This window comes from Juglans microcarpa x Juglans regia, chromosome 6D, assembly GCF_004785595.1.
Source record: "Juglans microcarpa x Juglans regia isolate MS1-56 chromosome 6D, Jm3101_v1.0, whole genome shotgun sequence".
NCBI lineage: Eukaryota > Viridiplantae > Streptophyta > Magnoliopsida > Fagales > Juglandaceae > Juglans > Juglans microcarpa x Juglans regia.
Genome location: NC_054604.1, coordinates 29695104 through 29709692, shown reverse-complemented (window position 1 = coordinate 29709692; position 14589 = coordinate 29695104). Strand labels below are relative to the sequence as shown.

The 14589-nt window shown below is 37.4% G+C and overlaps 3 protein-coding genes across 6 annotated transcripts; 1 reads left to right on the top strand and 2 right to left on the bottom strand.

The window, feature by feature from the left end:
• Positions 1 to 1275: 1275 nt before the first annotated feature.
• Positions 1276 to 8223, top strand: LOC121235750. Of its 2 annotated transcripts, XR_005934594.1 has the most exons (2): positions 1338 to 2220; positions 8190 to 8223. XR_005934594.1 is itself a non-coding variant. In XM_041132135.1 (1 exon), exon 1 carries the CDS (start codon positions 1432 to 1434, stop codon positions 2161 to 2163), a length of 732 nt encoding a protein of 243 aa, XP_040988069.1. In that variant the 5' UTR covers positions 1276 to 1431; the 3' UTR covers positions 2164 to 2472. The 2 variants fall into 2 exon arrangements, 1 of the variants encoding a protein (XP_040988069.1); XM_041132135.1 differs by lacking the exon at positions 8190 to 8223 and having other exon boundaries at positions 1276 to 2472.
• LOC121235747 (probable polygalacturonase) lies at positions 2593 to 8011 on the bottom strand. Its single transcript, XM_041132132.1, has 6 exons — positions 7867 to 8011; positions 7350 to 7736; positions 4872 to 4992; positions 4295 to 4469; positions 3662 to 3732; positions 2593 to 3349 (listed from the first exon to the last, which is right to left on the bottom strand). The coding sequence occupies exons 2-6, from the start codon at positions 7683 to 7685 to the stop codon at positions 2697 to 2699; spliced, it is 1356 nt and encodes a 451-aa protein (XP_040988066.1). The 5' UTR covers positions 7686 to 7736; positions 7867 to 8011; the 3' UTR covers positions 2593 to 2696.
• A 1755-nt stretch (positions 8224 to 9978) lies between the features above and the next one.
• Positions 9979 to 12453, bottom strand: LOC121235748 (abscisic acid receptor PYL8-like). Of its 3 annotated transcripts, none has more exons than XM_041132134.1 (4): positions 12188 to 12453; positions 12007 to 12115; positions 11475 to 11693; positions 9979 to 10559 (listed from the first exon to the last, which is right to left on the bottom strand). In XM_041132134.1, exons 1-4 carry the CDS (start codon positions 12436 to 12438, stop codon positions 10341 to 10343), a joined length of 798 nt encoding a protein of 265 aa, XP_040988068.1. In that variant the 5' UTR covers positions 12439 to 12453; the 3' UTR covers positions 9979 to 10340. The 3 variants fall into 3 exon arrangements, 2 of the variants coding, with proteins under 2 accessions (XP_040988068.1, XP_040988067.1); XR_005934593.1 differs by having other exon boundaries at positions 10098 to 10165; positions 10252 to 10559; positions 12007 to 12453; XM_041132133.1 differs by having other exon boundaries at positions 12007 to 12453.
• Positions 12454 to 14589: the final 2136 nt, after the last annotated feature.

The window sequence follows — 14589 nt, the reverse complement described above, 5'->3', positions numbered from 1 at the left end:
GTTCTGCTTTGCACCAATCCGTCTATTGTTGAGGCTTTAACAGCCTCCAATAGAATTCCATCACGTCAGTAATTCCAATACAAGTCAGCCGAAGAGCATCACACTAGATAAAATAGAAAATTTTTGTAGAAACTCAACCTCGCCTTCGCTTTAAGCCAGGCGAACCTCAACCTCGGCATCATAGAAATCAGCTCTTGTCTTCGTCGCCCACCGCTGCACGTCACCAATTCCGTCACCCTCCAATAATTTTGCAATCGCCCACCATCTCCCCTGGATTATCATGGTAGCTAATTTTTTTTTCTACTCGATCATGTTGTTTGTTTCTCTAGAAAAAAATTCTTCTACAAAAAGGATGAGAACAGCTAATTTAGTCCATAAAGCTACAAAAGTTCCACCCATTTCTCTATTATTTGTATGTTAGTGTTGAGAAAATAAACATGGTATTTTTATTTTTTTTTTGCTTTGCTTCTAGCTAATAGATCCAAATCCCCTTGCAATCCCATGTTCTTAAACCTTTCGTGCTCAGAATAGTTTGAAAAACCAACTTTCGAACAACAACAGAAGACCACTTGATCATAATCATGTATTTTAATACTCAATCGATTCAGATGGAAAATCATGTGCAAAAAGGCACAAGCGGCAAAACAAAATCCATCCACACCCAATCGTTCCCTAATTAATCAAATTTAAAATTTTAAAAGAAAAAAAATCCACTTGACCAAATCGGTAGTGGACGTGTGAGGCTTCCTCACGGGTAAGCAAATCAGCAATAGTGGACTTGTGAGGCTTTCTTTTTGGGAGAGGATGAGGCTTCGGTGAAATAGGGAGGAAGGGTTTTTCATGAAGGATATTTTTTTACAATTATCAAGTGTGAAACAAGTATATGAAATTTGAAATAAAAAAATTACGTAGCAAAATTTTACTAAATGACTGTTATTTAAAGAAAAGTAAACCGGCTATAAGATTTCCTCTTTATCATTTTTCTTTTTTTATTATGCCGAATGACGATTGAACACCAAAAATTCCAACTTTAATCCTACGGGCTGACACACTGTGCAATGACAGAGTCGCCACTCCGTAAATGCACGCGGCCACGTTGTATACAACCTACGTAACATTGTGAGCTATTTCATTTCAAAGTCAACCCACCCACGTTGTCGTGCACGCTAAGGCTACCCTCGGTTTAACCTACGCCTCTACCAGATGTGAACACGCCCATACGTAGATCCCGAAGTCTATCCCACCCTCTAATCAGTGATCACACGTGGTTGGTCAACCCTATCGCCCGCTGCCCGTCTTTCTCTCTATGACCAGTCAAGTCTCCGCCCACAGTCCAGACCACCTGCCCGATCCCCTCTCTCTCCCTATATAGATTACATACACACTACGCATTCCTCCAACTTCTCGTTCGTTTCCCCTGACCACCACAAAATGGCTAAGCTCGCCTTCACTTTTACGGTTACCTTCTTCCTGTTCGCCCTCTGTTATGCCCGAATTCCGACAGGTATCATAGAGAACGACGTCGCTGGGGATGAGCAGCTGGAAACTACTATCACTTCCCCCGCAACCGACACCGAAAATACTAGAACCACCATCCTCCTCCCCAGCGAGAAACACGAGCCCGAATTCGCCACCATGGTCTCGGTTCCCGAGGAAACCGATTCGAATCAGCCGGAGGCCGAATCTAATTCAATCCCGCTGACGATGATCAGCATCCGTCCAATTGACCGCCACTTCCCCAGGCGTCCGTTCCCGTTTATGTTCCGTCACGGTCACCGTTGCCGCCACCACCGCCACCCCCGCCACGATCAACAACACGAAGGCCACGAGTTCAAGCCGTGGGGCCCGCGCTTTCCTGACCGCGAGGTTCCTTACGGTAACGATATGATAGTGGCCGACGAGAAGGATTCGGGTTCGAATCCGGAGTCTCGGGGCGTGGTGCGTCAGATCCCCGGCAGATGGGTCAAATTCAGTCACCAGGGGCCCAGATTTCACCACGGTGACGTGGAGGCAAGGGAGGAGGACATCAACGAGAAGGATTCAGGTTCGGATCCGAAGTCTCGTGGCGTGGTGCGTCAGATCCCGGGAGGTGGGTCAAGTTCAACCACGAGGGCCCCAGGTTTCACCACGGGCACGATGACGTGGAGGGAATGGAGCACATAATGAAGAAGAAGAGGCATCACCGACACGGGGAGCGAGAAGAGAACGAGCACGAGCACGGTGGGTTTATGAAGAGGGTCCGCAAGTTTTTGGATTTGTTTTGAAGCTGTGCGTTGACTCTGGCTGGTTTATGAAGCGCTTATACATGTAGCTTCTTTCTGTTTCTTTTCTTGCTTTGATGCTCTATATACCTATTTATCATTTGGGAGCTTTATCTTTTGTAAATAATCTTGCATCCATGAGAGATGTAGAAGTACTATATGTATAATTAGGTCTATATTTGCTATGAAATGGATACTATGCTTCTTCTTTTTTAATTTGGTTTTCTTTGGATTAATCACTAATGGTTCTAATTATTTTGGTTGTTTCTATATTTATTAAATCTCAAATTGTTGGGGTTGTTTGGAAAATCTGGATTTTGGAAAGCCTATATTTGATAGGGAGGGAAACAGTTCTTCGCTTTCCATTCTGAAACATAAAATAAACGACTTGACCGTTATATCTTGCCTTGACAGAATTGAAAGAATAAACAATTATCAGAAGTGAGTGGAACATGAATTTATTGGAATGGTGCTGGAGAGCTCTGAACAGGGCCACGGACTGACTTGATGAGAAGCTCCACTTACATCAGAACACTTCCAAGGAGGAGGAGGACTCCTTGATCCTTTTGGTGTCACGCCGGCAAGGTTGATGTTAGAGAGGCAAATCCCTGTAAAAGGGGAGTTCCTCAGGCCTTGTATTAAACCCGCTTGCAGCACATTCACACCCCAAACATTCTTAATAGCGATATCCTTGACGACCGGGAAGGCATTTGGGTTGAATCCATTGTCTGGGTGGTCGCCAACATCACCGGCAATCTTTATCCCCTTTCGAGCATTTTCCAAATACACATCAGATACTGAAATATTTCTTATTAACCCTCCCCTACCGATGTTCGTTTTCACATGGATACCAACTCCCATGTTGTAAAGGTGTATGTGTTCTGCCAAGACATTCTCCACCCCACCTGAAGTTTCACTTCCAATAGCAATCCCGGCAAATGGGGATGATCCTGTTATCCGACGGATTGTGATGCCAAAACTACGACGACCATAAGCAATTCCATATTCATCCCACCCACTCTTCACTGCCACAAGATCATCTCCAGTTGATATGTACGAGTCCTCTATGCAGACATGAGAGCTTGAATCTGTATCATAACTCAAACGGACATACAGCAATACGTGATTATCATTCTATCCATGCTTCAGCAACCAAAGCTAACATTCTCACATTCTCAGTAGGCCAGACAGTTCTGGGGTCTAAATTCAAAATTAAGCCAACCTATCTATCTTAGCCATCAGCAATTCCCTCTAATATAGCACACTATTCAGATATCTTACCACTAAGAAGAATTAGGAAGGGTCAGCAGGACTTACCCTGCCCCACCCAAAAATCTAAGAATGAACAAATTAATGAACAAGTTAGAAAGGCTACATATAAAGGTCAAAAGAAGTACTACCTGGATCAATACCATCAGTGTTGGGAGAGTCTGCAGGAGCCAATATTGTGACATAGCGGACAACAACATTGCTGCAGAAAAAGACAGGTGTATGAGATGGGATTATAGCTTTATTCTTCTAATCCTAGGTTGTATCAGGCTAGTGGCAAGGAACAATAGGAGGCCCGTGAAAGATATGAAAATCTAACAGTGAATCTAATGTAAATCCAATTCAAAAGTTCTAATTAATTGGTAAGTCTCTGTAACTCTGTAAGAGCTATAAAAGGATTTTGCCAACTTGACATTATTGGATGGTGATAAAAGTCTTTCTAACACTTGCCAAACTGGTTCTTGTGACTCTCATGCCGCCCTCAAAAAAACTTAAAATGCCAAATGGTACGTTTAGCTCAGCACTATATAAATTACTTTACCTAGACATCAAAAAAAAAAAAAAAAACTCTTCTAAACCTTATAATCAGTAACTCCGTAATAAAAATTGGACCAATGCTTCAGCTTGACCCACCGGTTTGATGAGACATTAGTTCCATGTACGTGGGCCCATGGAGCCACACATAATCAATTTCTCAAAGATACTATTATGGTGCAGCCCGGTCCTTAGACAAAAACTTACAAAATAAAGTTTAAGGCGATTACCTGCAATAGACAGGGTGAATGTTCCAAAATGGAGAATTCCGGAAAATCACATTTGAAATGATGATGTTTTGAGAGTTCACAAATTCAATGAGACTCGGTCTAGTAAATTGAAGAGTTCTCTGCCTCCACATGTCCCACCAGACATCTCCTTGGCCATCAATTGTCCCATTCTCACCTATGAAAAAAAGATCAGATAAACAGTAAAATAAAAAGAAGACAAATGGGTCATTTGGTACTAAACCATGTAGTTCTAGATTGAGATTTTACAATCACTGCATCTCAAAAAACCCACATGTTATAAACGTGAGCTTCATTACTAAATATAATTGCTCTATATGTTTAATTTTTTTAATAGTCTTCACCCAAATTTAAAAACAAAAACATTTCACGTCAGGTGGTATATTTCCAGCTAGCTACTTGCATGTGAGCTTCACTGCCAAGCAGCATCTTGTACATGACTGAAGGGCGAAGGTTCTTTAATTATTATGTGATTTAAGATGCTTCATTGGACAGAAGGGATAAATGATTATGCTGTAAGCCACCACAAGCAATGATAAAAATTCTTGTTAATACCCACCAGTGATTACGACATCATGAAGTCCATCTCCGTGAAGAAAACTCATATATCTTCCTCCAGGGAGTTCCCTACCCCTTCCATAAGATGGCAACGGAGCAACTAAAGGCCAATTTCCAGTATCCTGAATCATCAAGAAAGGAAGAAAAATTGAACAGTGTAGAATTAACTAAAGCAGTAGTCATCTAAAGCTTTCAGTTCTCTTAACTTTTCCTTCTTGAATAGAAAACGTAAATATTGCAACGAATATTACACAAGACTCAATACCCACAGGAGATCACATTTGTGAGCACCCCTCACTAGAAGTATTAGTTCAAATTCAGTCAGGTTAGGCGCATGCTAAAATTGGCCCGGGAATATGCCACAAGCCTCAGGGATTAAGGTGGATAAAAAAGTCACTACCCAGCTCAACTATCCGAGGACAATGAAGGTCCAACTATTGATTACCGAAACCCAAGTTTGTAATCAGGATACTGAGGCTGGAAGGTGTTAGGTATCCCTTATATACTTCGGATTTAGGATATAAGGGTGGTAAATGGATCTCACATTGACCGGGAGGGAGAAGTTATTGCCCTTTATAACGATACCAAAGACTCCAATTACCCTTGACCAGTCCTTTTGGAGCATAGGTCTAGATATGGCTTGGGCTTTCTTTGAGTTGTTACATCCCTCCACCTGACCTGATCAAAGGATGAAGTTCACTTGTGCTCCTTGACCATAGGTAGAAAAGGGTCCTAATTAGATGTGGCCTTAATATTCCAAACCATGCACACAATAATCAGACAAATAGCCAGTCAGTTTGTGATAATGTATGGTCATGCTGAAATGATAGGAGACCGTTACCATGAGGGCCTGCTAGCAAGAAACAAACCATACCACTGTATCTGAAGCCATTGCAGTCCTAAATTTCATAAATAATTCACTTAGTTTTGCAATGAGAAAAAAAAAACGGCCATCCATTTATTGTTGGTAATAAAATTAAAGGCCTCAACACCAACAGTGGCAAATGAGAATCAGGGAAACCAGCTATAGTCCTCTGAATTTGTGAATAATCCAGAAATTAAAAAGTACCTTCACCCAGTAGACGAATCAAAGTATTATTTAAAACAAAAAGAAGAGAAAAGAAAAGGAACAACCATGGGGGAGGAGGGGAATATTTATGTTACTTTGGCAGAAATGCATAGATCATGGCCACAACTCAAAGCTGTTTGTGGTGAGCTAATGAGCTACCACAAAACCCCAAAGCTTGATACAGATGCAGACAGGACAAATGACTAAGGAAGGGCTCCGAGTATAAAAGGTATGGGACCCAAACGGTGTGATTGGGGGGCGGCCTTGTTTTTGGCCATAAAAATTGTTAATCAGGCCATAACTTTGAAATTCTTCTGATGCTTGTTGTAACAAATATTACATTAAATGTATTAATATTGCTAATCGCGGATGTTTTGGTCTTATGATGGTATGTTTTGGTTATATAATTTATGTATCAGACGAATGGAAAGTATTTTGATCCTACACCAGCTTATGGAACGTGCTTATCAAATACGACAAGCCCACCAGCACCATATCTAGCTGTCCAACAACCTTGATTATTCCCACTGAAAATGCAATGCACATGCAACCATGCTACACCTGACCCACAATATTCTTTTCCATTCCAAGCCAGGACCCACCATGGTAAACGTAGATCTATTAACCGCCACAATTCTCCACCATCATTTTCCCTGAGCATTAGCATTGGTCTCATCAAAGTCTCTCTAAAATTTAGCTAACAATACATATTTTCCATAAATCCAAAACCATTCAAACCATAACTCCACATTGGATTAGTTAAAATAATACTATAATATTAATTTTTTAATAATATTATTTTAATTTTTTTTTCCTACACTAATTATATGTTAATTAATAATTTCATTTTTATTTAAATTATTGTTTCTCAACTAATTTTTTTCTCAACCTAATTATTCAACAAACACATTTAGAATAAAATGTGTAAAATATTAAAGTAGTTGGGTTTGATATTTTAGAATAAAATATTACTTTTGAAAATGAATAGTACATCTTCATATTTGAAGAAACACTTAGAAATATTATAGCTCGTAGTTGAAACTACTAGTATTTGACTACTCCACTGCTGATGATTCCATCTCTATTTATTCAAATTTTGAAGATGAACGAACTGCCAATGGCAGTGCTCTAAGCAAAACGTTACCAATCAAAATCAAATTTTCAACTGTGCACTCTAATCCATAATCTAATATCCCAAACTCGTATCATTGTTCTCATTTAGTAACAACGGAAACTAATTAAGCGAATTACATAGCACCGGTAGACGTGATCCATGGCAAATTGGGAATTTTGTATATCACAACGAATCAGGCATTCACGCTAACCATATGACAAAGGAAAATTATACACGCACAGACGCTGAGACACACTCGAGTTTTATGGGTATAGCTAATTAATGAGACTGTGTACCTGAGTGGCTTTGATAACAGCATCTCTAGCCAAGTAGAGGGTCATGTGGCTAGTGAGATTGAAGCTCTCTGTTAAGTACACCCCAGGAGGTATGTAAAGCAGCGTACCACCTCTCCTCCTCAGGTGCTGAATCCGATATATCGCCTCCCGAAACGCATACGTATTCAACGTCCGTCCATCACCAACACCCCCGAAGTCCGTTATCGAGATCTTGTCGTTCCGATGCATCATCGGTACCATTCCCGAGCACGTTATCAGTTCCGCAATCGCGATGGAGCTCAGAAACGGCACAATGGTTGAGAAGCAGAGCAAAATGGAGACCACGAACAGAAGCATTTTCGTAATTTTCAACTCTTTTCAAGGGTGACCAGTAGATGTGTGGATTTTCTGTGTTGTTTTTAGGGGAGTGGTTTGAGAGAGCCAACGAGAAAATGCACAAAAGCTACTTTAGAGAAAATTGAGATACAAAAAACAAAAGGGATTCTTTCCGAGAGACAAGGTTTGAACTAAAACTTACTTCGAGAAAAAACCAAAATTACTTCGAGATTTGGTTTAGAATCTTCGAGAAAAGCGCGCGTGTGAGAGAGAGTACGTATGGGAGATCTGGAAAATGGTACAAAGAGAAAGCTCCAAGCGCAAGTGTTAATGGCGATTATTCTGCATTAAAATAATTGAAAGGGAAAGAAAAGTTACGCAAATGAGCAACAAATTCACCAACAGGAGCCAAATTGAGAAAGAGGGAGAAAGTGACCTGTAAGATTGAGTTATGAGAAGACGGGTGAGAGTAGTTTTCCATGACACAGCTTTTGTGCAGCAGCAGCAGTGCTTGTCTTCAATAAGAGATGGAGAGAGGAGGAGAGCAGGAGCTCGGCCGGTCCTAATAGTTTCTTCTCAATAAATGCTGTATCGTACTAGTAGAAAGTAGTCACTAGTCAGTGTAACGGACACCTATCGTACGGTAATGACATGGGCTTCAACATTTTCCTAATTTCTTTTTTTTTTCCTCCAGTAAATTAAATATTAAATAAATTTATTTTTCAATATTATCCAAGTCCACTGTCGCCGATTGCCTCGAGAAGATAATTTGATAGACCCACCTGAAACTACCGATTTTAGATATTAGAGTTTTTTTTTAGATCCCAACGTTATCAAGAAGAAAAGGAAGTCTTAAAACAATTTTTTACTAAAATGTTATATATTTTTCAATAAAAACCCATCAAAATCAAATAAATTTTAAATTAAATTAGAAACTAATAATATTTTATTATAAAGTTGTGCAATAATTATTGAATAGTTAAACCATACAAATCCAAATTTGATTCAATTTTATACGACTAGCCGTTTGTCGATACCATATCTCGACTGTATCATGCTTGAATCTTTAAATGCCATTCAGTGGATCATACCATCGGAGAAACAAAATTGTTTGTCGGACCTCTAAATTATTGAGGCCAAATTTATGAAAAGTTGCTCAAAATAGAGAGACCATTCAATGTAATGAAAAATCTGATCGATTATTACGAAGTCTTTAAGTTTTATGCATTATGGCATATTGGTATTTACTCGAAAATAAATTACTGGGTAATTTCGATAGTATGTAGAGTTTAAGATCTCGTTTAGATAGTGAGATGAGAAAAAATGATATAGTAAAATAGTTTGTGAATAGTTATGAAATGTTTGAGTTAATATATTTTATGGATATTGGAAAGAGAAAAAGATAAATAAAAATATTATTTTTTTAATATTATTATTGTTTTGAAATTTGAAAATGTTAAATTATTTTTTTATATTTTTTTAAAAAATTTAGAAAAATTATAATGATTAAATAATGATTAGATGAAAACGTTAAATATTTGAAATTGATTTTTTCTTTTTTTTATGATATTTAGATATTGAAATGAGATATAATGACTTGAGAGGAATTTATTATCTAAACTTGGCCTAAATATGTCTAATCCATTAATAACTATCATAAATTTTTAACGAAAAAATCAGTGAAAACCCAAAATCTGACACATTTCCACATAATAAAATGTACCCTAAATGCTTGAGCATTCCTTTCATCTCTCAGTTTGGAATGTGCAACTGCAACACTTTCAACCTGGCAACTGAACATGTGCTGCATAATTTTTTAGCAAAATCTGACCAACGTTCGTTTAGAATGTGGTGAACAAATCTAAACGTTCTTGGCCAACGATTATGTAAAAAATATGCTCCTAATTAATAGCGTGCGCTGAAATAGGCTCTTCTTCACGAGTATCATGTGCATCAACCTTAGGTTCCTAACAAGTAGTAGGTGCATTTGCCTGTATGCATGAAGGTTTAATGCAGCACTCTAAATGTTGTGACATCTTTATACACCAGTACAGCATTAAGGTGTACCAACTCATTATAACCTTTAATCCGTGGACCTAACCATTGGTCCAGACTTGAATGGTTAGGTCCAGACTTGAATACAGAGATTCACAATTGTGTGTATATTAGAGGGTAGGTAGTGTTTGTAAAGCTAGACCTTGCAGGAGCAAAGGGTCACAATATGTCTCGATGCTTGCTTTTTAAATCCGCTTCTGAATATGTATCAATAGATAGCATAAGTAATTTCAGTTCCTATAAATGTGTCGCCAAGAAGTATCAACCTTATTCCACTGAAAAATTCAAACAAAGAATATATGATTCATGAACATCGCCTTCCAGTCAAACATAGATATTTACAAACTGAGTTGGATACATGCCCCTTATTGTAACCAGAAAATAAACATAATCTGTAGTTTTGTTTCGAGAAATCTGTAGGCCATGATGAGCTTGATCAACAGCTACTATAGATGCAAGATATCCCAATATTATTTTACAGTGGAAAGAAGCAAATGAGCTTGACATATGGAGTATAGAAAGTTTACCTCACCTCCAAAATACCAAACTCTGCTTAGCTTTTGACATCCAGCACCTCAGAACTTTCCATCACTGCATCCTCATCCTCCCCAAAAGATGATCTTAGATTCTGTCAATTGGCTCTGTCCGGGCATGCACAGCTGAACGCTCTGAGACATCAGTCAGTGACTTGAGGTTGCACTTGATAAGGGCTTCCACAAAGTAGCAGGTTTCATCCTTTGTGTTCCCATCTGGCACATCCACCACAAATGACTCGATCACCAATGTCCCTGGCCTCCCATCAATGATCTCTGGATGGACGGTAATGACAGAGGAGTAATTCTGCAAAATTGAGGGAAAAGGGGTAAAGAGTTGGAACATTGTAGAATGAATTTCCCATACCAATATCAATGTCGGCCCACACTGCCAATAACTAACAGACATAGGATCAAATAAGGGCCAATGAATTTGTTTGAATAAATGGGTATTTCCACAAAAATATACAAGTAATATGATTTTGCCATATAACATAAATCCAGCACGAGTGAAAAACATAAAGGTTCAGGTTGAGGTGCTAGTAGGACACTAGGCACACACACATACATATATATATATATATATATATATAATATTTATAAGAAATGAAAGCCTGTTTATGTCGAAAGTGAAAAGAAAAGGAAAATACTACTGTATGGAAAACATTGCAATCTAGAAGCTTGTCCCAAGGATGGCAATCGATATTATTTTCCGGGTATAGTATGTTGATCTATATACCTTCCCTCCCCCCTCCCCCTCTTAATATCCTTCAAAACACCATTTTATAATTTATAATAGGCCTATCTTTACCCAACCGTTTCATTCTTCATAAAGTAATGCCAATAATAAAATCTGGTCTGATTCTTTAAGCAGTCTTCACCATACAACAGATTGGAATAAAAAATTTAAACACATGATGCTTACTCAACCTTATCTCTCAATCACATGTGAAACAACTATGCATTTATGTTCCTTTATCCTTGCAATAATAGACTGCAGGGCCATCCCATGTATCACCAAACTACACTGTGGGGTAAACATGCAATGCGTCCACAAATTCCAGCAATTTAACCAAAGAAGAAATATAAAAAGGAGTTGAATTAAGCCAAAACAACGACAGTGCAACCATCGTTAGAGGCCAGAATTTGCATTCGCGAACATTAATCCCATTCACCACTAAACCAAAAGATTGTTAACGAAAAGAAAGCGTGAAATTTATACCTTCAGCCTGTGATCTCCGCCGACGATTGTCATGCTAAAGATATGCTCCTCATCATCAAGAAGCTCCAATCTTTCAGTGCTAGTAGTGGCGGGCAATCCTGACTTAACATTCACCTGTCTAACACTCCCGATCTGAAGATCACCGGCCTGCACAATGCACCTGCTAACAAACGGCTTGTACTTCTGTGGTTGATCAAATCGCCTCACCAAAGACCACACCTATTGCCCAAACATCACCAATCAATCTCCAAGTAACAAACATCAAGAACTAGGACTATTTATTGTTCTTCCTATGCTGATTTAAATAAGACTATTTTATTTCAAATATTCTTTGAGCTGAATATTAATTGAACTTTTACAAACAGAACCCAATAATTGTCTATAACCCTATATAACTTACCATATCGATCGAATAGAAAACGAACCCAAATGCTCTTGGATATGCATGTGGGTCTTGGTGAAATTAAAAAAACCTCGAGATAAACAGAAAGGAACATATCTAAAGAATTAAATAGAAACAAATGGGGCTTACGAGAGGAACGGGCGCTTTGATATACTTAACGAGGGACTTGCTACACTGGTGCTCTTTGATCTCGTGCCGGTGGTATCTCCTAATATACTCGTCCTCCATCGTTCTGTACCTGTTGCCGTTCATGGCGATATAGTCATTGGTCACCATCAGGGTCCGAATAATGTTAAGTAACTGAACGTACCTGACCGGAAACTGGTGGCCGGTTAATATAACCAATTGTCCAGAAATCTCCGGAAAAAAGCGATGTTTGGTTGTGATATGAGTTTGGATTCTGGGAAGTATCCTCTCGGAAGCGTCCAAAATGCACCGCCCACTTGAAGCTCCGATAGCGAAAGGTCCCAGAGCTTGAGCTTCTCTTTCCCAATCCAATCCCGTTAGCCTCACTAAAATAATAAAAATATAAAAATATGGCGCATCTTGGACGCGCTTCATTTTAATAGTATTTGTTTCATATTTTCGGCTAGCAAGTTGCAGCAATAGGTCATATAGGGTGGACAGCGGGCCCCGCCCTGCTTACGCTCCGCCGTGTATGGTGGGGCAGGCAATCCCGCTCTACCCATGCGGGGGTGGGCCTCCCGCCCTGCATCTAAGATCCCTAGTGGTGGCGGGTGGTAGGTGGCGGGTGGGCCCAATCCCGCCCTGCCCCCATTTATATATATATATATATTATATACATATATATTTATATTTTATAAATTGTGTATATATAAATATATATTACAATTTGTTAGACTTGTTTACAAAATATGTATTGGTAAATTTAAAAACTACATAGTTTAAAAACTAATACACTATAATTTACACAAAATATGCACTAGCAAATTAAAAAATTACATAGTTTTTAAATTATAGTCATATTTACAAAATTTAAATTTATAATTTGGATCTAAAAATATATTTTTAATTACTTTTACACTTATAAATAATTTTTAAATCAAATAAATGTAGTGTTTTTTTTAAGTGGAAATAAGCAGGACGGATTGGGAATCCGCCCAGCACCCCGTCCTGCATCCTGGGGGCTGAGGACGGGGGTGAAAACTCAACTCCCCGTCCCATGCGGGGCGGGGTGCGAGGAAGGGGTGCCCCCACCCCGTAGGGGGCGGGTAATACTCCTAAGGTAATGGATTCATAGGCTTCCATGCAGATCGGACCCGATTACTTAGTGACCGAGGTTTTTTTTCGCAAAGTTTTACGAGATATATAAAAAATATTTCTCATTTTAAAATATAATTATATAAGATATTGTAAAAAGTATAATGTGGTTATCCTTTACCTTTAAATAATTGACATATGTTATGTTATGGACGTGTTTAGTACACCTAGAGATGGCTTTAGCAACTTTTATCAAGGAAATAAGAGGGACTCAATGTGGTGAGGATATACCTCGTTCGAATAAAGTGTGTAGAGTGTTTCGATTTTTATATTGTTCAGAAGCTACCTCAGTGTGTCTTAAATTTTATTTATAAAGGCCAAGTGTCTAACTTAAATAGCTTGTCTCAAGCAAGACTCCAAAAATTGAAATTAAGTAATAACCGATTCAATCAATCGGATGATTGTTAATAATTTTTAATCGGTTATTTGAAAAGTACTAACAATCATATATAATGCAATTCAATCATCTTATATCATATTCAAAATATTATAAAATGTAAATTCATTGTGTAGTTTCAATAAAAATATTATATGAATATAAATAATTTCAATGAATATGTAATTTATATATTTAAAGTCAACTGTCCACATTTTGTTTTGCCTCATATATGAAGAAGATTAAGACCATTAAGCTATAAGTACATGGCAAGTATAGTATTTTATGCACAATCACAAATTTAATATAAATACATAAATATAAATTATTTAAAAAATTGCTCAAAAAATGAGTTCCATCCAATTATATAAAAGAAAATCTAAAATACAATTCATTTCAGTAACCCGCAACAAGTAGAGTACTAAACTGTTATCTATCTAAAATTTGTTTGTTAATTATTAATCTTTCATTCTCTCTTTCTTTATTTCCAGCTTTTTTTCTGCTATCTTTTTACTATTTCCTGCTATAGTGGCATCCTATATCAATGTTTAAGAAGTCAAGTGCGTGAAAAAAATTCTTAATACACTCATTTTGTTTTCATTTTATGTTTTTTATTTTTCTGATTTAGGTAATTTTATCATCTAGAGTGTGAATAGACACATTACAATCACATTAACAAAGACTATTAAAAATATTAAAAGAATAAAGACATTACAAATGTGCTAGATAAAATAAATATGTATATATACTTTTTAATATTCTCATACTATAATCTCTTTTTTTATTTGGCTTATAAATCTTTATTTTATGTGTATAGGACATAATTGTATGACATTATATATGGAGAGATATTATAAATTTATTAGTAGTTAAAATATTTGAAATAAATAAAAAATATTAAAAAACATAATATTTAAATAATATAAAAAAATAAATTAATTTATGATATACTATAAAAGTCAGTATATAAAATTAAAAAAAATAAATTATGATAAAGAATAAATTGTGAACGGTCTAGTGTACAAGGTTTGGGAAAGCTTTTTTCCAAAAAATTA

Excerpts from the sequence above, each read along its gene's own strand:
- LOC121235750 (XM_041132135.1), top strand. The coding sequence starts at position 1,432 with ATGGCTAAGCTCGCCTTCACTTTTACGGTTACCTTCTTCCTGTTCGCC.
- LOC121235747 (XM_041132132.1), bottom strand. The coding sequence starts at position 7,685 with ATGCTTCTGTTCGTGGTCTCCATTTTGCTCTGCTTCTCAACCATTGTG. Across the intron at positions 3,733-4,294 it reads ATTCACCCTGTCTATTGCAG|CAATGTTGTTGTCCGCTATG; the intron begins GTAATCGCCTTA and ends CTTTTTCTGCAG. Across the intron at positions 3,350-3,661 it reads CACTGATGGTATTGATCCAG|ATTCAAGCTCTCATGTCTGC; the intron begins GTAGTACTTCTT and ends GTTATGATACAG.
- LOC121235748 (XM_041132133.1), bottom strand. The coding sequence starts at position 12,438 with ATGAAGCGCGTCCAAGATGCGCCATATTTTTATATTTTTATTATTTTA. Across the intron at positions 11,694-12,006 it reads TCAAAGCGCCCGTTCCTCTC|GTGTGGTCTTTGGTGAGGCG; the intron begins GTAAGCCCCATT and ends TTTGGGCAATAG. Across the intron at positions 10,560-11,474 it reads GCGGAGATCACAGGCTGAAG|AATTACTCCTCTGTCATTAC; the intron begins GTATAAATTTCA and ends TCAATTTTGCAG.